This window comes from Eurypyga helias, unplaced genomic scaffold (assembly GCF_000690775.1).
Source record: "Eurypyga helias isolate BGI_N326 unplaced genomic scaffold, ASM69077v1 scaffold15710, whole genome shotgun sequence".
Classification (NCBI taxonomy): Eukaryota; Metazoa; Chordata; class Aves; order Eurypygiformes; family Eurypygidae; genus Eurypyga; species Eurypyga helias.
In genome coordinates this window covers 1,061-29,024 of record NW_010225203.1, presented here as the reverse complement: position 1 = coordinate 29,024, position 27,964 = coordinate 1,061, and the positions used below count along the sequence as shown (strand labels likewise).

The 27,964-nt window shown below is 36.4% G+C and overlaps 1 protein-coding gene across 1 annotated transcript in view; it reads right to left on the bottom strand.

Annotated features, from left to right (window-relative positions):
- ATR (ATR serine/threonine kinase) overlaps positions 1-27,356 on the bottom strand; it is a gene marked incomplete at its 5' end in the record, with an annotated part of 39,145 nt that extends 11,789 nt beyond the window's left edge. Inside the window, 31 exon segments of the mRNA XM_010148610.1 lie at positions 46-222; positions 1,454-1,631; positions 2,015-2,106; positions 2,632-2,723; positions 3,927-4,091; positions 4,986-5,164; positions 5,614-5,821; positions 6,875-7,012; positions 7,833-7,953; positions 8,835-8,950; positions 9,821-9,934; positions 10,149-10,355; positions 11,864-11,989; positions 12,745-12,838; positions 14,011-14,154; positions 14,343-14,473; positions 15,952-16,044; positions 16,519-16,704; positions 17,040-17,234; positions 18,106-18,273; positions 18,937-19,108; positions 19,413-19,513; positions 19,621-19,811; positions 20,219-20,478; positions 21,098-21,296; positions 21,446-21,598; positions 22,384-22,610; positions 22,814-23,014; positions 24,209-24,396; positions 25,143-26,032; positions 27,213-27,356. Of these exon segments, the coding sequence (XP_010146912.1) occupies positions 46-222; positions 1,454-1,631; positions 2,015-2,106; positions 2,632-2,723; positions 3,927-4,091; positions 4,986-5,164; positions 5,614-5,821; positions 6,875-7,012; positions 7,833-7,953; positions 8,835-8,950; positions 9,821-9,934; positions 10,149-10,355; positions 11,864-11,989; positions 12,745-12,838; positions 14,011-14,154; positions 14,343-14,473; positions 15,952-16,044; positions 16,519-16,704; positions 17,040-17,234; positions 18,106-18,273; positions 18,937-19,108; positions 19,413-19,513; positions 19,621-19,811; positions 20,219-20,478; positions 21,098-21,296; positions 21,446-21,598; positions 22,384-22,610; positions 22,814-23,014; positions 24,209-24,396; positions 25,143-26,032; positions 27,213-27,356 (5,650 nt within the window).
- Between the last annotated feature and the right edge of the window lie 608 nt (positions 27,357-27,964).

Genomic DNA, 27,964 nt, shown 5'->3' with positions numbered 1-27,964 from the left:
CTGAGAATACAACACAAACAGACGAGATAGTAGTCGCGTTCTCACCATTTACTGAGACTAAGCAAAGCCCTTCTCAGTGCTAAAATGGGTTCTTTTGCTCTGTAAGAGTTCTGGGTCATCTCAATACGAGCACACCAATTCAGGGAATCTCTGCTGTGGTCACCATTCGGTTGCTGAAACATGGGTCCAATACTATGTTCCAGTTCACACAGCATATGCAACCTGCGTTAGCAAAGTAAAAGCAAAAAACTGTTGCATATATCTCCAAGAGCAACCAATTTTCAAGTTCTACACAGCTTTTGCCATTTTCTTTCTAATACCTAGCCATGTAAGTAATTTCAAATGGTAGGACTTATTTTAAAAGCAAAAATGCAGCAAACCCAAACACAAAATCAAGGGTTTGTAAACTGATTAGTTATTTTCTCCTTATTCCTGTACCAAGTTGCTGAACACAGAGACAATGAAAATCAGTTGGAGAGGAAGTCAAACTTTAGAAAGAGTATTTCTATCCACTACTTCTAGCAATATTTCTTAAAAAAGTCTGATATTTCAACAAACATCATTTTAGAGACAACATACTATCTGTTACTTAAACACCTCCTTTACAAGGAAGTTAGTCACTTCATTTAAAAATACCATTACTATTAGCTGTCACTGTAAAGCTGCAGAGCTGAGAGCTTGTAAATGCCTACGTTCTCACTGGCAGAGTCTAAGTGTAGTGAGTATATCTGACAAAAACAGTGACTGAAGGCTTCCAAGTAGCACAGATGAATGGCCAAACCGAGTATTTTGAAACACTCCTCAGAATACTCAAACACCATTTCCTAAATAAAATAACACTGAAAAAATTACCAACACAAACAGAATTAGAAGTAATTAAGAAATATATACTTCAAATGGCTAGTTTCATGCAATATCTTGCCATGAGGATGCATTTACAGTGCAGAGGAAGTATTAAGTATTTTTAATTAAAAAAAAATGCTACACACTCGTTAGTCTATTACAGCCAACTTAAGAATTTATTAACAAAGAAGAAGTGAAACTACTGAAAGTGATGGGGTTTCAATTTTTACTGCTTTTTGTCAATAAAAGAATGGAGTGCTCTTAGGCCACCATATAGACTAAAAGCAATGCTCTTAAGTTAATGGAATTACTGGCCTATATGTACTATTTTAAGCATGGAATTAAATAATTGATTTTTATTACCTGATGTTTACTTAAACTTGCTTGCTGATTTTCAAAAACTACACCCAACAGTTTTATTGTGAATATTTTTCAAGAGGGATAAATATAAATTCCCTATTAATCAAAGGTTTTCGGTTGGCTGAGTATAAGAAAAAGGTAACAGAAAATGCACATCAGTGCCATTTGTTGTGGAAATGGAAAAGTCTTGCAGGTGCATACTTGACTATGTGATCCCTGAATTTGAAAATACAACATGAAAATCAAAAACCTGATAATATGTTCATATCCTCGTTGATAGGATCCTCTTTCAAAGCTTGCTGCTGAAAGGGGTACAATCTGTTCTGCTCGAACAACCTTGAGTGTTTCATAAAAAGCTGCTTCATTTTTCTTCTTGGCTGATAACAATAAATGTCCTAGTCTGACACTCCAAGTAGTGGACTTCACATCTTTGGGAAGAAAAAAAAAGCCTCTCAAACTCTGATTCTTTAAGCAGCTTAATCTGAATATGCCAATTAATATAGTACTCAAAAAATAAGTTTTTCATAGAGCTAATTAGAAATACTGTAGCATTCCATCCCACAATCCACCTCTAAAAACAAACTGAGAATTCAGCTTTACGCTTGCATGAAATTTCTACTCAAAGACTATACAGCTGACAATCAAATACGTTTACAAAATCTAGAAGACAGTCAAAACCAACCTGCTGCACAGTAAAGCCCAAGACTAAAAACGTACAATAGTTGCTCCTTGATTCAAGGTGATTAAACTAAAACACACACTCGTCAAAAATGCAAGGAAGTAATCCTATTTCGATATCATGATAACTTGCCTGAAGCCAAATAATTTTCCAGTAAATCCCATCGTGACAATTTCCAGGCTGCTTCCACTCTGTACGTGTTCAATTCAGAAATCCATTCAGACCTGTTAAAAGAAGACGAAGAATATTAGCAAATATAAATAAAACTTTTTACTTGAAGAAGCAAGGTAATCTTGCTTCTAATAAAATTTGATAAAACCAAGAATATGCACAGATTAGAAATAATAGCTGTACAACACAATCCCACAAATTCAGTTTCCAAGTAGTGTATTTCACTCCTACAGCATATTTTAAAATTACCATCTTTCAGTCAATTTATGCTATTAGGCTACAGAATAGGTATAGAGCAAGCAACATGCAAGACAATGAAAGAAAGATTCTATGTAACAAATTAAAGCACACATCAAGACTGCACACAGTGCGGACAAGAAATACGAACATTGCTATAAGTCTTTAAATAAATAATTGATAGAAAAAGCACTTCAAGTTTTCTAGCTTCCTATTACTAATTGCATATGCTTGATAAGTCTCAAATGCTGGATAACGCACAAAAATGGCTGCTGAGATGTAGGTGTAACACAAGAGCTTCGTATCACCCAAATCAACATGGTGTTAGATGCTTACGGTACCTGTTTGCAAGCACTCCATTGACCTGAGTAATTACAGTAGATAACTGACCAAGGCCTAACATGGACTTCACTACACCATGATAATGAATAATCTAGAAACACAGAAAAACAAATAAACAACAAACTGAATTAATAAAACCACACACATATATTCATTAAATTCATGGCAGTCTGAAGGAGGAAGTATGTCCCTTAGGTTGCTTTGTATAATATAAAAAGGCACAACCAATTGCACCATAAGCTAAACATACATTGAAAATTTTAAAAGGTCTATGATTACTGAAGAACTTAAATCACCATAGGCAATTTCTTATATGCACCTCACCACAAATACAGTTTGATGTTATTTTATGCATCTGAGCTGTGAATTGAAGCTTCATTTAAAGAAATGACCAACAACAAGAAGAAAAAAAGTCACAGGAAGGAAATAATACCAAAACCTAAAGCAATTTCACTCTTCATAAAAAAGTTTTCCATACTCCAGGAATGAAGTAGGGCCATCAAAACACTCTTTACGACACTCGTTATCATCTGTGTCAGAAAACCTCTGCTTCATAGGGAAGTGAAAGAAAATATAGGAATACCCTGAACTAGGAAACTTTTTACCAATTTCCCTTAGAAGTGTATTTCAAATACAGAAAGGGTAATAATGTTTTCAATGTTTTTTTGCATTTATCGTTTTGTCTCTGGACATTCACTTTGGCATATGAAAAACATGATGGTTTTACAGTACTGCTCAGCCTTACAGTACCTTACACTTACACGTTCCAAATCAAGGAAGGCAATTAAACTAAGTTTTCCTAATTAAATTTCCAATTGCTCTTATATTATGAACATTTTCTCCTAAACTCAATAATCAAAAATTGCAAGTCAGAATGACTTTGACTAAAACCTGTGGTAACTTGCTTTAACAGGTCTCTTGGCATGTTCCAATACTGACACTTCAGGAATCCAATTCCAGGCCTTCCCAAGCAAAGGCTGAACTTCGAATGGTAAACTGTCCTAGCAAAAACCTGAGCATAAGCATACAACTGTTAACTCGACCCTGAAAATTACTGTATAAACTAAATAACAGATTTTTTTCAGTTTATAAGACATTTCCAATAGCAACATTCCAATTAAATAAGACATTTCAATTAAATAAGACATTTCCAATTTCAGCAACTGCCACAGGAAACTCTTACTTAAATATTCTGAAGAGGTATTTTTGGCTTACTCTTGTGCTAGTTAAGAAGAATTAAAAAATAGCAATTAAATCTATTTTTACAAAAATAAAGAATCTGCCTTGTGTTTACCTGATCAGGTTCCAGTTGGATAGCCCTATCGTAACAGGCTGTTGCATCTCTTAACAAACCAATACTTTCGTGTTCAAGGATTTGTTCTTTGAGAGATGGCTCTGCTTTCCGAATTGCACTCACCCCAGCTACTCCATCTGGCTCATGCATAGCAGCATACAATTTCTTTATTCAAACAGAATTGGAAATGGACATTAAAAACAACTCTAAGACAACAAGAAGACATTTTATATATAACATGCTCAGAATCACACATCTTACTGAAAATGGAGAACAAACTACTCTGTAAGACTTCTTGGGATTAAGCTTTCATGAAAAATGTCAGTTTTGCTGGGCTACTTCCAAAGTTGAGCCCTACTTTTACTCAGCATTCTGTAATACTCATGACCTCATACTGTAGAAAGAATAACACATCAAGTTACCTGAAACAATCTGTCTTAAGAGCAAAATAAATATCCTATTATTACATGATGAAGTTATACAATATGAACCAGCAGATTACTTAAGGGGGAAAGGAACAAGTTTTTCAAATCTGAAATATCACTGAGGAATATGAACCATAAGGAACCACCAAACAGCCTCATCCCACAGGTTAAAATACTACTTGAAAATAATTTTAATTGTTTTCAACGCCCTTAGCATTATTAGCTCTTTCTATGTGGCTTATTCTAAAGCAGAGATTTCCTTCAGATGTGTTTTGGCTCTGTTTATTTGTTTGTTACTATAGTTGGTTGTGTTTTCTCTGACAAGGGCACAGAGGTAACTAAAAGCAATAAATGCTATACTTTCAACAAAAACACATTTAACTATTTTTAGCATTTTACAATCTTTTACTAACTACTAGAAAGCTACTCCTTCCTTCTCAAATAAGAAGCATGCCAAGTGAGGTGAAATACTAAATATTGCTGAAAAGGCAGACAACTAAAGACTTGCATACAACAGCAGGAGCCTAATTACATCTTTTATTTTTCCCATCTCAAAGAAGAATTTGACAAAGATCTATTCATCTACGTCCATCTTCATTTTAAAATAGAACATAAAACAAGAAGACTTCAGAACCTGAAGAAATCCCAGATGCTCCTGAATATTTTGTTTCTTCTCTGTGATGAATGACTCAAAGTGCATCACAGCCCTTGTGTAAGCCTTAGAGCGAAAGGAAGCCACAGCTAGTGTATCCTGAGGTATGAGGTCTAGAAAACGTGTCACATTTTGATACTCTCCATAGTCCTCACTTGATGCTATCGGAAAAAAAAAATTAAAAGTCTGTCCATTGAGGTTTCATTTATAAAAAACACCTTATGCATCAAAATTCAGTTAATTCATTTCACAATTTAGTGAGATAATCTTATTAAATTAAGAACACATTTTCCTATCAACAATAATTTATTTAAAACAATCCTCGTGAATTTCTTGCATCTTGCAAGATGATGTAGAGTACGTTTAACTGAATCTTTAGAAAACTACTAAGAAATAGACACGTCATTTTTAAATTTTAAATCTCTATCAATAGGCATTAAAACACAGGTGGGAAGCAGTGGAAATCACAATATGACAATAATAAATCATAAAGCAGACTAACATATTACAGTAATATTGCATTCTTACATGGTCATAATACGAAGCAGCAAATTTAAATACCTATTTGAAGAATGTAAATGCCACTTTAAATAAAATAAACATCACTCACTTTTTAGATCGCCTCTGTCTTTGCTAGACTTGCTAGTATTTTTCTCAGCAATAAGCATCTGAAACTTATGTCTAGCCCACTGAGTTAGGTGATCAAGCATGGAGAACACTGTCTGTGTGCTCAGCTGACTGAGATCAGAGGCACTGTCTTCAAGCCTCCTAGTAGACTGGTCATCATGTTTCAGAACAGCCATAATCTCCATGTAAACCTACAAAAACATTGATGATGAAAGACAGAAGTGCTATACAGCATCAAAATAGTAAGAAACAGTAATTAACACTAATCCAGACTGAAATACTAGATATTTTAATTGTATATTTTAATAATTTGGGGCTTATTTGCAAGCTCTGTTAGTACCACAGTCTTAAGGGGAAGAAATGGCAAACCAAGTAGCAGGAGATTCCATGCAGGGAGAAAGCCTTTGAAAACCAAACCTTGGATCCAGAATAACCACCGTGACTACTGGAATTTTAGGTTTCAAGACAATGAATGCTGCTGCACTTCTGCTGCAAATACAACACTTGGAAGTTCGATAAGAGTCAAGTTCTCTGCTGCCTACCAGATCAGATTTACTTTTTGCTTACACTGAAGTACACACTGTGCTGGAAGACCTGCTTCCTGTCTTAGTCAACAGAATATGACTTAACACACGTAACAGATACTTACTGTGGATGTACTTGCTTACACAAGAAAAATCATCACACACCTCTACACACCCACAATGTTTAAACACAGATATCTTAGCTATGAAATTTCAAATTAATAGAACGCAAGTTATATTTTTCAGTCTCTCCAACTTCTGATAAGCACAGTGAAGGAAAGCAGACTGGATGATTCTTTTCTCTCCTATCCCTGCTTTGCTACAAGACATGCATGAATCCTGCTCTGCATGAATATGGTAGCTAAACAGTTTTTTGACTGAGTGAACGCCAAGGAGAGAAAAAAATTATGTCTGAATTCTTGGAAGTATATAAGCTCAGTTTATTCCTTGTTTGTGTTGCATTCCTGCTCTTGATGTTAGTGCAGTCATAATGAACTGCGTAATACCTCATCCTAGGCCCCACTGAAGAAATAGATGGAAATCCACAGAAAAGCAGTTCAACAAAAACTTGTATGAGTATATACAAAACCCTGCCAAAAATGTCCATTATTAACACAGGAAAAGGAGTTTAACACCTGTACAATTTGTTCATGTAGGTCTATAATAGTACTGCAGAGCTGAACATTCCAATGAAGAACACTACCTTCTAATACATCTCACCTCTTGTTGATCCTCTTGACTGCATCCCAGCAAAACATAGACAAGGATGTGTGGAAGCAGATAAATTGTCACTTTATAGTCATTCTTCATCATAATACTGCAGCAATCGAAAACTTTCCTGGCAAGATCATGTCGCACCTATAAAAAGTATTATTTCCAGGAAAAACATCATCACAAAATTGCAAATGCCTGAACAATTCACAGGTTTCTTTTTGTTGACAAACAAAATTATTTGATGGAATAAAATTTGTAAGATACTTGGCTCTTGCAGAAGGTTCATCAGATTTAAACCTGCAACAGGGATGCCAGATGGCAGCTGCTATGATGTGTATTAATTGCTGACACTGCAAAAAGACAGGCAAGCATTGCTTACATGTTCCACTTTTCCATGTTTTCTACATCACTGTGAACTTATACTGACCATAGTCTGTCTGAAATAGAAAAAGAACAGTGTAGCAACTGAGCTACTGTGATTAAATTCACTCCTTAAAGCGGTCGATTTAGAAATGAAATTTTCAGTGTCACTTATATATTGGAAGGGGGAAGGGACAGGAAGAAAGAGACAAGTACTTTTGATGTGCTGGGACCTTGGAGCTATGGGGAAATGAAATAAATCTTTCAGAAACTGAGAAGGTAAACTTGAGGTTTTCCAGTCGCGTTTCAGATACTTTTCAGAAGCACTTGTCAGTGCCTTCAGCTATACAAGAGTCTCTGAACATGGGCAAACTTCCTAGACTTTTGGCTTTGACATTACCTGTAAAGCCAAGAAGCAACAGTGCTGGGGAAAGGAAGGTGCATGGTCACCTTGATGATGCACGAGTAGCCTTTAGGTATGTGCTTTAACAGGCCTACAGTGAATAGCCATATTCCCCTATCCATCCCTGACTTCCAGAAACCAAAATGTGGTTCAAGAACTGTGTTGTGTATACCAATATAGAGAGCGAATTTATTCTCTTACCTTTGTTATAAGATAACCTGCCCAAATTGCTGACCATTCTGCAAAATTATCACCTAATTTGCTTAAGTAAATTGGCTTCTTCATCTTAGACCAATTTACAGCCTTTTGATAACTCTTGTACCTGTAATTTTAGAACATGCATTTAATAAAACCATTTTGTTTATTTAATACAATAAAAAGCATACCACATTTTTAATTATGAAGTTATCATATCAAGTTTCATCTCCTAATTAAAAAAAAATACTTTCAGTAGTCAACATTTTTTACTCTGGAGTTTTTTAAAATTAAACACGAAATACAAATAACCTAGCATGCTGGCAGACTGTCAGTATACTGCAAACTGATGTTCAAATCAGTTTTAAGAAATGCAGTTTGATAAATATTTGAGCACTCTCTTGAGAGGAAAACACCAGAACATGTATGAAAGACACAAAATGCCTAAAAGTTTGTTTTCTAAAGAGGCAAAACTTACTACAGATGAGCATGATTGTCTTCATGAGGAAGTAAAAAGGAAACGTTGATGTTTCCAAATTAAGGTGCATACATCATTTGAAGTTTTCTTCACATTATTTTTTCATTAATTCAACAGAATGAGAAGTAAAATTAAAAGCCAATGAGCTCCCCCTACTTCTATAAAGGGTAGCAGTAAAGGGGTATTAATGGATTTGAATACAAACTCAAATCCTTGTGAGAATTTGTACAAAGGAAAGAAAATGGAAACAAAAGCTTCAAAACATCGTATCAGACAATGTTCTGGGGACAAACAGGCAGATCTGGGCAAAGTATGAGCTCAGAATTCTGTTTCATTTATAGAGAATTACACTCAAGGAACTGTTAATTCAGCTTTATGCAGAAAGTTGCTTTTTGAATTTTGTATATTCACGTATCACTCTTCACAGAAGAGTGGCAATCACAAAACCAAATTAAGTTACTGCTAGCCTGGAGATAAAAAAGAAGTTTTTAAAGATATTAGGAAAAGAAAGTGTTTAAGTTTTCATATACCGTGTTTTTAAGTGAGGTTCCAAGATCTCCTGCACCTGCTCAGGAAACCTCCTCCAAAGCCTGGAGCCTGGGCAGTCAGTGTTTGTCTCTCTACAGTCATAGATGGACAGCAATTCCTGAAAAGGCACGGATGACATGACCAAGTTAGCACTGAAAATATTTCATGACCACAGTAGTAACAAAAATTGGTGTATACACAGGAGTAATGGGATAGAAGTTTCATGATGCTTAAATCAGAAACTCTGTGAAACTTTCATCCAACATTGCTAATCCTCTATTACTAGGCAGTGTTGATTCCAGCCAACTATTGACTCCCCAGATTCTCCAGCTGGCATGTGGACCACATTATCTCATATTCTTCACATCTGCCAATAAACCAGGACCAGAAGTTAATCTGATTCTTCCTTGTGCACAAGGTTATGAAATTTTCTTATTCCACTGACTACATGGGGAAAACAAACAAACACCAAACAAACAACAAACACCTCCCACCCCCCCCAATCACCAACTCAGCTTGGAGTTGACTGACAAGTGGAAAAGACTAGAGTCTTAAAGTAAGGGTAGGTTCCCTTTCAGTTGCTTAAGAGTGTAAGCAGAAACCCTCTTAGGAATACTTACTGCTTTTCATGTCTGCCTATGCAACCTGCAACTATTTTTAAGTCAGTGTCAGGATTATTCCTTCAATCACTACATATGGGCTGTTAGTTACCCCTGAAACATCAGATTTCTCCTAAAATATCACAACACAAAAGCAAACAAATCTTTTATTTGACAACTCCCCAGAATTCCAAGTGAGCACTGAGGAGTTTAAAAAAAAATTAAAAATCACTACCCTGAATAACCTTTTACCTTAAATCTGTATAGGATGAAGTTTCAAATACTTGAACATGTACTTCAAAACGTACATTTATATTCCATAATTCTAAGTTCATTGTGATAGGAAATAATTTGTGAAGAAAAACATAGGATCTAACCATGTATCTTACCTGAATTGCATATGCTGCAGAATCCTGAGCACGAACATTATCAGCATAGGCAAGGAAAGCTCTGGTCAGTTCCATTAATAATCCATAGGCAAAATTTGGATCCTCCACACCAGCCTCAGTCACAAACAGAACACCAGTTTTATTAAAAGAAACAGAATAATAGCTGTATCTTTCATCTCTAAATATTCACTTTGAAGCCTGACTCTAAACTTTTTTAGATGAGAAAGTAAGTATAGATTTTCAAATGGTCTAAAGAGAGGAGGTTCCATACCCCCAAGTACTTTTAAAAAACCCTTAATGCTACAGAAAGCACTACAACACTTCTTACCACAAATGTAAAATGTTTTCCTTGGGTTTCACTTGTTGAAAAATCAAGCCTGCCAGGATCTATGGCTCCCAGTTCACCTAAACATTCTCCACAAAGTAGTCGGGCTTGGGAATTTGCATCCTGGCAGCCAATCAGAAGTACAGTCACCAACTGGGAGATGACTGGCTCCACTGTTTCACTGTCTGTTACATACTTTATCAATTTTTCCTGGAAGTTGAAAAATAAAGATGAGTTATTGTACAACTATGTTTATTGTAAACAATCTTGGAAATGTGTAGTCTTTAAATTCCCTGTAAACTGTAACTCACTCTTACTTCATATTTCATTTACCCATGACTTTAGCTTAGCAATTCAAATACTGTCACTTCATAACTACAATTGCCCTACACACTGCTTGCTGCCCTAGAAAGGATTAAACAAATTAGTAAGAATGAGGGATTTGGGCCTCAATTAATATTGCTCTCATGGCCAGTATTGTATTTCATTATCATACACCTCTCTACTAACTTCATTTTCTTTCCTTGTCTTACCAAGAACCTGTCTTCTTTTCTGTATTAACTTTTTCACTGATCTGACCCTTTTCTTCCCGTGTTCTGATATTTTCTCTCTATTTTGTTCATGCAGCTGTTGTCACACCACCTGGTTTCACTGCCATTTGTATCATTATTTCCCATTCATTGGCCATTTCGTCACCCTCAGTCCTACAAAACTCAGGGCTTCAAGTCCTTTAATGAGTGCCCATCATTTTAATTGGACGTCTTTCTTTTTCATGTTGGCCCAGCTTTTATTGTCTACTTCTACTCTTAGTCCAAATACAGCAAAAAATTTCTCCTAATAATGGGAAGATGTTTACCATCGTTATGTTTAATGAAGACACACAGCCAACACAACAGAGTAAATAGTTCCACAAGCTGTGTAACTAATGAAGTTTGACTTGCCTCAATTATTTTGCTAGACTTCTAACTAAGCTAGACACAACAAGATTTTGCTGACCTGATCTGCAATAATTACTGATTGGCCACAAAAATACACAATGATCGTTTGTTTTAAGCTAGGATTTTTCTTAAATTTTTAATGAAAAGTGTTCCACAATCTTATAGCTACTAAAGGGACAGATTTTTTTTTTTTTCCCTTAATGACGTACACCCCTCCGGGCAAATAACAACACAGATTTGTAAAGCACTATCTTCAACTTGTACATGGCTATAAGATTTATTTTAATAAGATGAATGGATTCAGATTTTTGAGTGCAGAAGGCAATGAGAAAAAAAAAAAAAATCTGAAGTGTGAGGTAGTCACACGCATCTTAATACTTCCAGCTATTACACTCACACACACAAAATGCTGACTTCAATGTATCAGTCTCCCGATGCAAATGCCATACATAATCTAACAGAGAACAAGTTTACACAATAGATTGCTGAAACAGACTTCTTTGATACATCTTTCCTCAGAGTTGACAAAAAAGATAAGAAATACACCACTAGCCTTGCTGAATCAGCATCACACAGATCTGCAGGATTTTAAAGTCTCTTACAAGGAGACTAGATGAAAAAGAATCCCTTATCCCCATTATATTATGAAACAGCTAGCTTAATAAATTGAGGAGACTAACACAGTCTATGTGAACACCCAGTAGCAGTAATGTGTTTAGGCTGTTGGTCCAGATGCTGCTTTGGTTTATTTTTAATTCTAATAAAAGAGGGTTTCTATACCTGATTTCTATATAACATTTCTTTCAGGCTGGTAAGTGCATGAATACGAACATCCACATTCTCATGCTGAATAGCTCTCATAGACAGCTGCAGTGTTGTCTGCAAGTCAGTGCTTTTGGAGGATTCCTGAACAAGACATGACATAAGAAGTTCAAGTTAAGTATAACAGGAACACAGCTAAGCAGCACCTCAAAGAACACAGGTGAGAACACATACAGACAACTACCCTTCTGCCTATATTCTCACCTATATCCATATACAAATGTTTTCCTGTCTATTTTTAAAAAAATATTTCCCTCAAAAAGTTGCTGTTTTTACATGTGTGGTAAATATAATGGTGCTGCAAATAAAAATGATTCAATCAGAAGATGATGCTATGCTATGATCACCTCATTATGTAAAATCAACTTAATTTTTACTTTTGTTACCTCATTCACACTAAGTAATTGCAACGTCCCATCTATTACCTGATCATTCAGAGGGAAGTAAAAGAAATTGACTACAGAGTACTCCTAAAATTAGACAAACTTTGTTACTTTAAAAGAAAATACGGAAGAAGGATCATAATAAAAGTAGCTTCTCTTCATTGCCATAGCTAATATTGCTGACTTTTAATCTTATAACCTCGTTAGTCTCAAAAAGATGAGAAGTCAGTGTTCAGGAGATGCTACAGAAACAAGCATGTTAAATGTGAGCATATTTCACTCCTAAAGAAGAATCAATACCTACTTTGAAGTATTCCTGCAGTACACAAATTCTGTTTTGTTGTGCAGGTAGATAAATACTATTTCCACTTAACAATAAACTTTAGACGTTTTCCTCCCTTGTCATGAATTCATTTGATGCATTAAAAATAAACAAATAAATAAAAGAAGCAGCACCTTTCTGTATTCCTGAAGGACAACCTGAATTTCTTTTAGTTCTGGAAGGTCAGGCAGAAAATATATTTCATGTAAAAAGTCTCGCACTGCATCCCTAATAGTCACAAAAAAAAAAAAAAAGAAAAAAATTGCAAATAACAAACATTAGTTGGATCAGAAAAATCTTTAAAACCCATCAAAAGAAAGTCAACACAATGTAATCACTAGAAGAACAAAGGCTTGAAGAGTAAAGCAAATTCCACTAATTTTTATCTAATTAAGTAGAGATATTCAACAATTTATTTCTCTTGTTATTCAACTAAGCCACAAGTATTTCTCCTCTATACTTTAAATTGCTTTTTCTTTTAAAGACAGTTCTTTCCAGTGCTTTCAATTTGCCATTCATCTCTGCCAGGACTAGCTCCCCTTTTTTTGGACACTGGCCAAAGGGTGAGAATAATGCCATTTGATATGAATCCAGTTCCCGTTTTCCTCATAAGGAAAGAATACACACATAAAACATCTGTGTTTCTAACACAGAGTCTCTTTCAATGCTGCTACTATGGGCTTCTGCAAGAGCCTTAGTCTTCCTATTGTCACCTTTTATTTCAAAACCTGTTGGTATAATACAGTGCAAGAAAAATGAAAATCCAACAGAAGTAATCAAGATATAAACTACCAGCATTCCTAAAAAAATAATTATTTTAAGCTACAAAACATAAGATGAAAAAAAATTAAAGTCTCAAAAGTGTCTTCAAAAAGGTTATGTCACAAAAAGGTAAGTCATTTGTATTAGACTTTTGATTTTCTTTTTAGTAGGTGTGGCCATTTGTGAAGAGGATGTGTGAAATCTTACTCAACATTAAATTCCGTAAACTTCATAATTATAACTCTAATTATTGAAAGAAACAAATAAAGAACTCATTTTCTCCCTCTTTCCAGTTCTGTAGCTTAGAGCAAATGTTAGCAATCGTTGTTATTCTGCCAAAAAAAAGGTGTAATCAGAAAACCAGGCAGGGCCAAGCGTCTGAATGGCCCCACGTAACTTGGCAACAGCGTTATATATTTTTACTAGGACAATATAAAACACCTTTTCAGAGAAGACTATCACTTATCAAATTTCAAAATCTCATTTTGATTTAGAGAAATGAGAATTTTATAGAACAACATACTATTTTGCAGAAAACCAAGTTTTTTCATCTCAGTGCTGGACAACTTCAATTTAGGGTTGGCCCCATTCCTATTACAGCATTTAATCCATATAACTGAAAATATTGTGTACGATACCTGTTCTCAACTATAAGAAAGTAAAATACCGCTGTGGTTTCCTTTGGTTGGATATGTATAAGGGGCAGTAATGCTACTATCACATGACTAAGCAGGGAGCCAAGATATGAATGGTCCAGACTTCGAACAAAACAATCCCAGGCTCTAAACAAGAAAAGACAACAAAATGAGAGTAAACAATGGCTCTTCTCTTCATAGAAACATTTAGGTGAGTCACAAGAAGCATTCCAGGTTATTTCAGCTCTGTGGTTATATTATTCTCTACAACAAAACTATGTATTTAAGGACAGAAATGGCAGGTATGTCTATGTTTGGGTACACTATCAGTTCACCTGCAACACAGCTCTGGAAAGTCATCCTTGTATCTTAGAGCTGTTCTCAGTGTAGTCATCATCTTCACTCTTACTGAACTGATGTGTTTGGGACCCATGAGCTTCATTAAAGACATAAGACTGTTCAAAGCCTAGACATAGAAGAAAGGAATTTCAACTTAGTAAAACATATACAAGCCATATTTTCTAATAAAACCAGGCTACCCTGGCTTAAGAAATCATATCCTATAGGACATCAAATCCAGACTGATTTTTCAATAAGTAAAGAATTCAGGGCTTAGAGGAAAAGAGAATGAAAGGGGAGCTGTCATGACAGGACTGCAACAAAAAACTCATTATTTAGGCTGTTGACAATTGGTGAGAACTGTGGACATCAAAGGAGTTCATGGTTGTAGAAGTCTGCTATAAGACATGATTGACCATATGTCCAAAATTTTAGAAACTGAGAAGAGCAGATTTTGAAAGTGTAAAGAAAACAAAACTTGCGATTAAAAAAAAAGAAAAAAAGAACCAAAGCAAAAACACCCTCACAACAAAACCAGAACGAAACACTACCATCAGAACTGACATGCAGCTGCTGGCAGAAGTGTTTGGTAAGCTTCAGGGAACAGGGTATATAGCTCAGTTGGCAGTGGGACTGATAAAAGACAGAAGAGAAATACTGAGCTGCAGAAAACGCAGGGAGACATTTCAGACACAGTAACACTGTACCAACCAAGGTCGTACCATGACTAGCATGGCAGATCAGTAGCCCAGGAGGAAACCTGAGCTAGAGGAAAGGTAACTCACCACGAACCAAAAACAGAACAAGAGAAGGTAGAAACAACAGCAGGTGCAGCAGACGAAATGCTATACAAATGAAGAAATTCAGAAAGTGTGAAGACATGGGGCTATGAAAATGAAAGCATCTCAACGGGAATATTTGGGAAGCAAAAAGCTTGACAGGACACCAGAGAAAATGCAGCCCATCAACATAAAAGTTATATACATTCCAGCACTGAAAAATTCCCTACAGAAATCATCTGCACTACCTCTGTGAGGTGGCTAAAAGCTTTGTCTTGAGGTTAGTTAGAAGCACCACCTCAGCAGAGCAGAATTTTCAGACTTTGTCTCAAGGAATGAGCTCTAATTTCTCTCAATGCTCTCTACTGTAAAGCTGAAGGGAGCTGTCCTGTGAGAAACAAAACCAGTAAAGCCCAGTTCCTCTTGGACTTGCATCTGATTTTCTAGAGCTCTGCCTTTTGGTGCCCTTGTAACCCTGCTCCCTGCTGTAAATCCAGTTTTCTTCCATATTCCCTCAGCCTCCCCTTGGCTTCTTTCACACACTTGGATTCCTCCTCTGCAATTACCGGTTGAGTGACTTACTACATATCCTAAGTCTGGCTGAAACATGTACATTAGCTGACCAGTAAAGAAACAAAAGAAAACAAACTTTGGAGTTTACACAGAAGTCCTACCCCACAGTGAGACCACCAGCTTTCAAGAATCATTTGGGAACCTTAGTATCTTTGAGACTTCAATGACAGCTGCACAACCACATAAGGAGTCTGGAATATTTAAACAGCCCTTGCTTATCTTTGTTTTAATATTAAAAATTAAGTAAACGCACCATTTTTTTATCCTCGATGCCAACACTGGAACTCAGTAGCTGCATGTTAAAAAAAGCCAAGATACCAAGCAATTTAGGCTGCAGATAATCGGCCTGTGGAAGGGGTGTAGGGTGAAGGAGAAAAGAAAGAAGAAAAAAGTTAAAACCAAATACTCTTAACACATTCCTCAGCTTAAGAAATTAAAAAGCAAGTATGAAATGCTGATTCTGAAAGGCAAATAGAAGAATCCTAAATACGTACACGGCTCCTTAAGAAATACTAGTGTTAACAAAAGACATCTTTATTAGGCTGTAGGTTTTTTTGCTTTGACAACATTTTGAAGTTTGTTCATTGGGGGTGTGTGGGGTGGGGTGGTTTGGTTTTTTTTGTTTGTTTGGTTTGGTTTTTTTAATGAATACGTGGTATATATCTCCCTATTAAAGGAACACTTAATACAAAATTCCAACCTTTCCTCCACTTTTTGCCTCAAGTAAGTGACATTCAGATAATGCCAAATTGTCTTGACTCTGGCTGATGAACAAAATAAAAACTGAACAAAACTGAACTGAATATTTTGATGTCCTTACCATTTGCTCAGGTGATGTTATTTCTCTAGGTCCCTGATAGGGATCATCATGAGATGCAAATGAAGCCAATATTGACAAACCATTGAAGACCTGTTGATAGTGTTCCCCTATACGCAGCAGTAATTCATTATGCAGTCCCTGGTAGTCCTGTCTCAGCAAGCTGCCCAATTCTATCTCAGTCTCGTTCTGTAATCAAACAGAAGTCAAGTCTTCATTTCATCACAATGAAACACAGAGACAAGAGGCACTGGGCTCTGGTTGATTTACCATAGGAAGAAAAAAAAAAAAAAAGCTTCCAGAGAGCTCACTATTAGGTGAACCAAGTTTTTAAGTTTGGAAAATATTTTACAACATTCCTCAGAGGCAACGGAACAGATCATACAGAAAAAGAACTCAAGTTCTGCATATATAACTTCCCCACTTATGCTTTGCAAGACCTTAACTTAAATAAAGCAGAAAGCTCACTATTCATCAACTGTTGCTGCTAATCTGCATGTGTAACAGAGCAAATACAAATTTACCTTGAGGTAATGAAGTGCACGCTCAAGCTCATCCTTGGAGCCGGAACAGACCAAGTGAGAGAAGATGTATTTGAAGTTATTGATTAAAATCTCTCTCCGGTTTACATTCAGCTGTTTTGCTATGGTTCGAATAAGTGTGGAGGCTGCAGGACTAGCCTTGGCTGCAAGGTCAGGAAGCAAAACTTGCAGGGTCCGCTGGTAAATTAAGAACAACATTTAATGGAAAAAAGCAACCAAGCAAAACCCTCCCAAAACACAGGGTTCAGCTTTGTTCCATTTGTGCCAGTAAAACACACATCTCTAGTCATACTTATGATCATAGATATGAATAAAAAAGAATTTCAATGTGATGCAAATACCTAGTAAAAATGCAAATAAAATTAAAATTACTTAAGGAGGTGCTTCATCTAATCAATACTGAGAAACATGCAAACAAAAAGTGAGCTAACATTTTTGTGTCCATCCAGATTCTCCACAAATGGAAATCAACAACAACAACAAAAAACCCAAACACAAAACCCACACAACACATCCAACAAACAACAACCCCCCTCCACCCTACTAGTCAGAACACTGCTTACTTAACAGTTGTCCATTTCTTATCTACCAACAAGCAAAATACGAGTATGAAGCTACTTTAGGCTTCAAAGTAAAACAGATATCTAACCAGAGCAAGAAGAGATTTCTCCACAGGACAATAGCTTTCTTCATTTAAAACAAGAAAGCAGACACCATGCCAAAAATCACACCTTACAAAGATGCTCTCCAAGTGCACTAAATCATTAATGTAGACATCACTCATTGGAGTACTTTAGACCTTAGTTCATCATCTGTCATACTTGAATTAGCACTGTTGCCATCACTATAACTACTTGATAAAACTGTATTTGAGCTCCCAGTTGCAACAATCCCAAAATATTCTATATTATAGCAAGCAACAGCAACTAGAGAAAAAAAAAAAAATCAGATCTATTACATTCACAGAATAATTGTGGACTAAACCACAGACATGCACACGCACACAGAAAAACCCCAAATCAAAAGTAAAAAGGACAAACCAACTTACTGAGAGAAAACGATTTAGATCTGGAAAATCAAATACATTGGCAATCTCAGATAACAAGTCCAGAGCCATTTCCCTCTGGTGAGCAGCTGTCTGTTTCTGTAGCTCATTTCCCTGGCATGGAGAACTCAATACTGCCATCTGGCTGGAGTGGAGGGATTCCACTAGAAACTAAGCATTAAAAAAATTATATTTAGTATTATTTTTCTCATTTTCACTTCCTGAAAATAAACACGAGTTTCTCTCCTCTTTCTCACTGATTGCACATAGATCTATGATTACCGCATTGTGATAGAATTGGATTATCATCCACTTAATATGTGCATTCAATTTTGCAACCTTGGATTCAGACACTGCATTATTAAAAAAATATTCAAACTCAGTGAAGTCCACTTTTAGTGATTTTCTTTTAAACAAAACTTCTTTCTTTAGGTAACAGGTAAAACAAAGGAACAAATCAATCATGTCAGTATTATGCCTGTAAAATAGTGACTTCAATTCCAATTTTAAATCATAGCCTTGTGACAACGGTACTGCATAATGCAAGGAACTATACAGTTCCTGTATTTCAACATGACAGCAACCAGGGAATTTTAAAAAAAAAAAAAAAAGTAATACTGCTGTGGGGAGAATACCATGACAAGGTCAAAGATTTCCCATTCCCTCCTAAATGTTTGTGGGTTTTTTTCTTTCATATTTTAAATCATCTCTTTCTTGTTCTATGAGATTTCACCTTGTAAAATAGTGTGATTTTTACCTTTAATACCATCTTCAAAATACACAAAAAGAACCTAAACATATGTCTTTCTAAAGTACCAACCCTTTTCTTTTTACCTGACAGATAGGCTTCTTGTACTGACTGAAAAAAGCCTGCAGTTTTATGGACCTTGCTGCTGCCAGGGATCGAATTTCTGTATATGCTGCTCCAGCCACAGAAGCTGACTTGGACAGCAAACAGTGCAACAAATGCAAGAGGGCAAATGGGACCAAGTCTCCTTTTGAGGCTCTTACAAAGAAAGCAGAAGAAAAAGAATTAAGAAGGAGAAAAAGAATTGTTGCATTAAAACATGACTTCATACACAACTGCAGTCATACAAACATGAGTCATTTTGTATTTGCATAGCTTATCTGTACTTCCTATGACAGGGCAGAAGAAAATGAGGAATATTCCGTATGAATCAACAGCTTAGCACAGGTGTAAAGGACTCCGGACAAAGGTGACCTTGAAATAACTAATTAAACTTACATGTACACTTGAACGAAAAGTTACTTTGTACTCCATGAAATTTTCAAGATACTACCAAAAATACCTTCCAATATCACCTGTTGTGAGAATCAAGGTGTCTTTAAGCTCATTATTTCTTGATATTTTGGCATTTGTATAGGCTTCTTTCATTCTTGAAACAAACAGCTGACACATGAAAACAAAACAAAAAATAATTTTAGAGTACTTGACATCAGTGAGACAAAAACTATAGCAAGTGAGGAAAAACCAGCCAAAAATAAATACAAATTCACCTCTTTTATAAATCCTTCTTCAGAGTCTAAGGATCCTAGTATGTTCTTTATGCAGTCACTGAAAGCCACTCTAACATTTTTGTCTGGATCTTCCATTAGGTTTAATAAAGACCCAACAAGAATCTTCACGCTGGACTCATCCGTGTTAAAATCCAGATGTTGGCAAAGATGAGGTATATTTTCTATAAATGCTGCGTGGCATGGGTTGGAGGAGGAAAGGAAAACATTTTTCATGCTTTTTAAAAGTCTACTGAAGTACACAAAACAGTGATGCAAGTAAGCCAGAAAGCACGCTATTTTTTTTTCTCAGAGAAGTAAATACTGTCAAACCAGAAAAGCTATTTAAAATTCAGATTTTACCAAATATTACATTTCTAGATACAGCCATACATCAAACTTAAGCCAAGGTAGTTTAAAAACAGTATCTATGACAACATCAAACATTAGCAGTGACCTCAACTGAAATCCAACATTTCAAGCACCATTGCAGCTATAAAAAACACCAATATAGAAAAAAAGGAACAGAGAAAGGTACTGAAGTAGTAACTTAGTGCCTCATAAAGAAATGCAGAATGTTAATAAAGGTAAAGTCACATACCTAGTTTAACTGAACTGGATACTTTGTTCTCAAGGAGAGAAAGAAATGGCTTGAAAACACAGGCTTGCACAGAAGACATTTTTTCATGAGCAGAAGCCACAGTAAGGCTGCTACATAAAATACTGTAAGTAACATGCTTAATAGCAGAGTCTGCTAAGGAAGGTAGCACACTGAATGTACCAGAAAGACAGCAAGATAATTTCCCAACTATAGCAGCACAAGCCTCCTTGACAAGCTCAGACTCATCTTTGATTTGATTTCTGAAATGGAAATAAAAATGAAAACATTTTAATAGATCATTTACCTAGAAAATTGTATTTCTAAATTTTCTGAATTCTCCAACTGTACTGAAAGTACTATTAGGGCAATTTAAGGACCTGTCTCACAATAATATCTTTTTCCTTTTCAGATTACCCTCAAGTTTAATTAAATGTTTGAAGTAGCACTGGGCACAGTGAGTGAGATTAGAACGTTATAAAGAAACTGAAGACTAGACTCAATAGGGCAGAAGACAGCAAAACATATACCCAAAAGGCAGAGAAATTGGAAGAGATTTTAAGAGACAGATGGACAAATATCACGTATATTTAACGGACAACGATATCTCCTTTCCCCACCTTAGTTTGAACTTATTAATTAGAAGCGGGGTTTTCAACTAGTGACGACAACTGTATACTGGCATGGTAAGCAAACACTATTCTGTCATACAGACATCATTACCTGCACCTATCCCCCTTGATAGCTCCTGATTTCTGCAGTTGAGACCTAGCAAATTCTGGATGAAATACAAATAAATATTTATTTTGGCACTTATATTACATTTCTTATTTGCTCATTTTAATTCTGACAGGAAGACAAAAAAGCAGCATTACTACATACAAGAGAGCTTTTGGAATCATACTGCAGGACTGCACACTTGGTGGATGAAGGAGGAGAAAGAATCCTTTAACACAAGTAGCCCGAATTACTTCCTGGGGACTTTGTAGTGCCCAATGATAAACGGATTTTCTCCAATCCAGATGAATGTTTCTTGGGAACAGAGACAGAAGGAACACACAGTGTGACTGAGTCTGGGGTGCTGAAGAGAAAAAACAAAATACAGCAGATAATTAATTGATTTAAACTTTTAATATCATCAATCATTGTAACAAGGAAAAAAACCCTAATTTTACTTCAGAACAATCATTCCAGAGAGATATTAGTTTTTATATATTTTAACATACTTACAGAAATTCTGTGCAGTTTTTTGACTCAGAACTAGAGGATCAAAGCCAAAAGCAGATGGCTTAAAAGAAGAATCATCAGGATGGCTGTAAATCCAGGGCAGAGACAGCAATCCACATAAGTTATCAAGAATCTGATCACTCAGTGGAATTTTCACTAGTGTGGAGGGGAAACAAAACAGCAAAAAAACATGATACTTTTACAGCTCTGTATAGCTTATAAAACAGGTGTACATTTTATGTTCTTAATTTGCTACACAGTGTTATTCTGATATCAACAAAGACTAGTATCATGATTCCCATGTGTTGATACCCTACTTTTTAGACATATAATAATAAATGATGTAGTGCTACATCAAAATAACCTAAGAACTTCATTAAACAGCTGACAGCATGTAATATGCGAGCAGCAGAATGAATACAGCTTTGGTATCTCTGGATTTGTATCAAGACTCTCAGGTGGACTTCGGAATGGCTAGTAAGCTGAATACCCAATAACATTTTAGTCTAGTAGAGTCTGTCTTCCATCCTCCTAGCTAATTCTAAAAAAAAGAACATGCAAATATTAATATTTTTTGTACAGTTCCTGCATGCCACATTTGCTGAAGCTGGGCAGAAGCTCTGAAATCTTTGAGTGAAACAGAAATAGTAAGGCATGCTGCCTCTGTGTGTTTTAAAAAGAAAACTGCTATAAGATAATTTCTTATGCATATTCACCATCCTCATGTAGCCTCTTCTTCAGATAAAAACCAACAGAAGTCCAGACAAAGATCAGTAAATCAGGTTCAAAAAGGAATGCAAAGGAAGCTCTATAAACAGGAACTGGAGTTCTAACACAAGATCTATAATTTCAGTACCTCTACCACAACAGATCAATTCAATCGGATTCATTCCTAATATACAAATCCAATCAAAGGAATGCTAGTTTAAAGGATTTCTCACCTTGGGCATACAGCAAAGCATCAAAGATTTTCACTATTCTGTCAATCACTTGTTCTAAGTTAACAATCTGTGTAGCAGCCTCTAACAGGTTTCCGCAGACTTTCACTACTCTCGTGATAAAATCAGAGGAAATCCATGTGAACTGTATATTCACCACCGAATCTGAGGAGCTTGGAGTATTCTTACATGGGTCAGAGTTACAGAGATGAGTTACTTTATGATCTATACTGTTAAAATAGAAATAATTTGATCAATGCAACAATAAACATTTAATACTGTATTGCTTGTAAGCAAAGTTATTATGAAAATGTACCTCTTCAAAACATACAGGACTTATCCAATACTTGTCCTGATATATGGACAAGAATTAATGGACATGTCATAATAACTGTTATAAGAAACTCTTGGTTTAACAGTTTCACCTTTACACCTTTACCTGGTGGAATTTGTTGGAGGAGAACAATGAACAATGCACAAAGCAGCTAGTCGCAGAATTACAGCAATCCCTCCTACAGTCTGAAGAACATCCGCTGTCAGAATGTCTTTCTCGAGGACCGATGTGAGGGATGCAGCTTTCTTTGTGATGGCATTCCACAGTGTGCTCTTCAGTTTCATGTTTACAGGACTAAGCCTGTAAATTAATCATATTAATTATTTCCCAATACATACCTTTTTTTTCAGAAAAGATAAATCATCATAGCAAAACTAGAGCTAAACCATGTTGGATACAGGATTAGGAAAATACCAAATAAAGCTTTAGCTTAAATGTGCTCTTTGGGAAAACAAGATACTAACTCTGAAGTTAAGTATGATGCAAGCCAGACTTTTATCTGAAAGGCTGTAAGGCCGTAACTCTACAGTCCTTGGAAGGTCATGATGCTCAGGGTGGTTCCTGATGACTATAAAAAGGCAAACATTACACCCACCTTCAAGATAGGAAAAAAGGAGGATCCAAGGAACTATAGGTGTGCCAGCCTAAGATCAATCCCTCGGAAGGTTATAGAAAAAATCTTCCTTGAACTAATTTCTAGCCACATAAGGGACTAGAAGGTGACTGGAAACAGCCAGCTCATGTTTACCAAGGGCAAATCATGCCAGAATAAGTTGATCCCTTTCTACAGTGAAGTAGTTCTGTGGATTAGAGGACACCTGCTTATTCAGAGGACCTCAACTGGCTGGAAAACAAGGCTGACAAGAACTTCATGAAGCTCAAAGACACATGCAGAGTCCTGCAACTGGCGCAAAACCCCCTGTGCTACAGAACAGGCTGAGTGGCTAGCAAGCAGCTTTGGAGAAAATGACCCAGTGAACTTGTGGAAAAGTTGAATACAAGAGAGCATTATCTTGTTGCTAAAGTCAGCCTGCTGGAGTCAGTTTTGAGTGCCCAAATACAAGGAGATCACCATGCTGTAACAAGTCAAGTTCAGGGAGCTGAAGCACAGCACAAGCAGAGGCTGAGAGACCTGGCTTTGTTCATATGAGGACAACCTCACTTAACTACACCTGCTTTAAGCATGTTCAGTGCAACAGCATAGCCACATACATGACCCTGTAGTTCCGTTTGTATTCTCCCAGCTTTTCTGTTTTCAGTGTGTAAAAATCTAAGTAGTCTGAACTGAACATATTACAAACAGTCTGTTTAACTGAAGTTTGGATGAATAAACATCTGTAGATTCTGATCCTTCAAAATACCATTTAGATCTTTTTGCAGAAGATCCTTCAATGTGGCTGTTATGAAGAAACTGCCTCCAAAAAAAAAGGTTGACATTTGTTATTATTCACTAGCCAAATTACTATAAAAACAGTTATTGAATAAGTGTCATACGTTACTGGTGTAGGTGATTTCTTTCGGTGCTTTGCTGGTAGACTTAGTCGTCGTTTTTTCTCTGGAACTTCATCACTGCTGCTGCTCCACCCATCAGTATCAGAAGTATCTAGCTGGTTCTGATGAAGCTCCTGAAAGATTTCTTCTGTTTGTGTTTTTAATGCTGTATAAAGTGGACTCACCAGATACTGGGATGGACAGACAACAGAAGTACCATGATATAAGCTATGTCTTACTTTCCAAAGACATAATGCTATTGCTTCTGACTTAAAATACAAAATTGCAAAATATTACGGTAACAAAGTCCTTAAAAACTTTCCTGATCAAAAATCTTAATTACAAGATGAAAACTATGATAAGCAATGAAGTTTCCTGGGTTCCTTCCAGCTTGTACAGCTGTTTCCCAGTTCTTGCCATAACACCTGGCTACCAAAGTCAATAAGACAGACACACTAAGTTTAAGAGAAAAGAGATCATATGCATGTGGGTATACAGGGCAGAGGGAACACTCAGCATATCAAAACCTCATTATTTTAATTCTAATCTTTCTGTCTGCCTGTCCCCAACAAATATGACTAAAAGGCTATGGTTACAAAGTAAGAGCAGCTCAGATGAAGGGAAATTATTTGTAAAGCTGCCCTTATATGAGTGTACTCCATGCCTTATCCCTTTTTCATACTATGATTACAGACAGACCCCTGTGCCTGCATAGCTTCTCAATAGTTTAATACATCCAAAAAATGCAGGGCCCAGCTACATCCAACTAATTAAAGAACTCTGACCTGTACAAATATGTGAAACAGCTGAGAAACAAGGAGTATCAACCTAATTATGCAACTAAAATACTATTTCCTAGATTTTCTTCTTTGCGCAGATGTAGGTTTTTGTACATTATCTACTTACACAGTAAATACAGTTCTTAACATTAACCTACCTCTTGTTCTTCCTGAGTTCCAAGCACATTGACAAAGATTCCGCATATGGTACTGATACGGATTTTTCTTACTTGTAAGGCAGACTCATAGCCAGTTGGAACAAACTCCAGAAAATATTGCAGCATATAGCAAAAAGCAGCTTTCAGCTTTTCAGACTGAAGAGACCCAAACACATCACCTTCAAACAATACACAAAGCTTCTCTAGCAGCATGTTCAAGTAGACAGGTTCAATATTTTTGTAAGAATCTGCTTCAAAAGGCAGCAATGTCCTCACCAACAGTAAGAGTGGTTCTCCAAAGAGCTCTGATTCTTTAGCATCCATTTCAAGTGCTGACTGTAGAATTCCAAAAAAGGCTGTGAAAAAAACACTGGCTAGCTGTTCTGGAGGTCCTCCTAAATGAATTAGTTTCACTAAAAAGTTCACTGCCAAAGCTTTAACTTTTGTACTGCCATGCTCCAACAGGGAGCAGCCTATCCCCCACAGAATAATATCTTGTCTTACAAAAAACACATCTGCAACAATATCTGTCAGAACAGACATTAATATAACTTCCAAACATTCTACATTGGGCATACCCATCAGCTGTAATGGTGCCAATCTTAAATATCCCACATTGTCACTTGTATTGCTTGAAAATCTCTTTACAGTCACTGGCCAGACCAGCCCATCTTTCCAGAGATGCTTTTGTGCATCTCTTTCATGCAAGAAGATTAAGTCTTGGAAAAGTTGTAGCAAGTCTTTTGTTAGTACTTCAAAAATGAAGCAATTCTTCATTTTAAATAGAAAAAGTAAAGAGCAAATGACGTCACAGACATTCTTGTGCAAGGTGCTGCAGCTTGGAGTTGCAGCAATTCGGAGAAGCCTTGTTATGATCCAGTTACTAAATTCTAGGACAATAAAAAAGAAACAGTGAGCAAAAGATTATTAAGATACAAACCAAAACCTTCTATTGCAAAACACCTCGAGAACAGTTTGCTCATCCGTATAACAAAAGAAAACTCCTTTAGATAAATGCATGAAGGCTTAGTAAACAGAAAGCCTTCACTAGGACATTTCTTCATCATATCTTGTTGAAAAAGAAGCAAAGGAGGGGGGCATGTGGAAACAAACCCCAAAACCAGAAGTTGACAGACATTTTACACTGGGTAGCTCCAGATGTTTTCCTCTGCCAAAAAAAATCCCCAGCCCTCAGGCAATGAATATGTGCACAGGATCTCATCAACATGAGCCAGGTAATGTCACTAAGAGTTGTGGTTTGACCCCAGCCAGCAACCCAGCACCAAACAGCCGCTTGCTCACTCCCCCCACGGCAGGATGGGGGAAAGAATCAGAAGAGTCAAAGTGAGAAAACTTGTGGGTTGAGATAAAGACAGTTTATTAGGTAAAGCAAAGCCACATGTACAAGCAAAGCAAAACAAGGAATTCATTCACCACTTCCCATGGGCAGGCAGATGCTCAGCCACCCCCAGGAAATCAGGGCTCCATCATGCGTAATGGTACTTGGGAAGACAAACACCATCACTCCAAATGATGTGGTGTTCTTCCCCCAGCTTTATATGCTGAGCATGATGTCATATGGTCTGGAATAACCCTTTGGTCATCTGGGGTCAGCTGTCCCAGCTGTGTCCCCTCCCAACTCCTTGTGTACCCACAGCCTACCCGCTGGTGGGTGATGTGAGGAGAAGGAAAGGCCTTAACTCTGTAAAATCTGCTCAGCAGTAACTATAACATCCCTATGTTATCAATGCTGTTTTCAGCACAAATCCAAAACACAGCCCCCTGCTAGCTACTATGAAGAAAAACCTCCATCCCAGCCCAAACCAGCGCACTATGCAATGGTAATAAATAAGGTCAAACCCTGCCCTGATAAACTGCCATTATCACAAGTGCAAATCATATCACAGTACTGGAAGTCTATCATAATATTCACTTACTTATAAATACATAATGCTGAACTTACAAAGCTGACTTTTTTTCCCATTTTGGCTCTTTTGTACAACCTCATTGTCAGAAAATTTAAATCCTGCAAATATCAAGCTTCAACATAAACATTTACAACAGACTCACCAATGCAGCTGCATTCCATTTCCTCCTGATTTCCATCCACATTTACAAACATAAGCGGGGAAGATTTCATGATATGTTGAATAAAATCAAGCAACATTACAGAACTTGGCTGTGAATCTGATTTCTTAATCAACTCCAAAGCAACTTAAAAAAAAAAAAAAGGGAGACATTTCTGAATTAGCATTGCAATAAATCAACTTCACAAATTTTGTTCGTACCTAGACAAAGAATAGATTTGTTATATAAAATATTATGATATGGTATTAAACCTGTATAATTATCAATTGTGAGTGTGCTTTGTTAATCCATGGCAATGATTTTGTGCATATTGTAAATCTTCTATATGACACCAAACGGTATGAAGAAAAATAGAAATTACTCAGCTCAAATATTATTCATTAACACTGTATGCTTTAACATTTAGTTAGTGTTATATCCATTTGATAAGTGAAGAATAGCAAACAGTTAACATTTTAATTTTTAATCACACAAATTTCCCTAGGTTTATGATCTTGGTAGAAAAAACAACGTATGAATTGTTTTATCTCTCCAAGAAACCCAAGTTTTTAAATGCTACATTCAACTTACTGAATCAGAAAGTCTAGCAACATACTAAACATATCTAATGCTGTTGTATAGCTCCACTGAGACAGGTATCTGAACCATGTCAGATTTATCAAAATGCCACACAGTTAGCACAAGAAGGAAGCTATCTCAGATTCACATAGCTATGAAGCAGAAAAGTTACATGG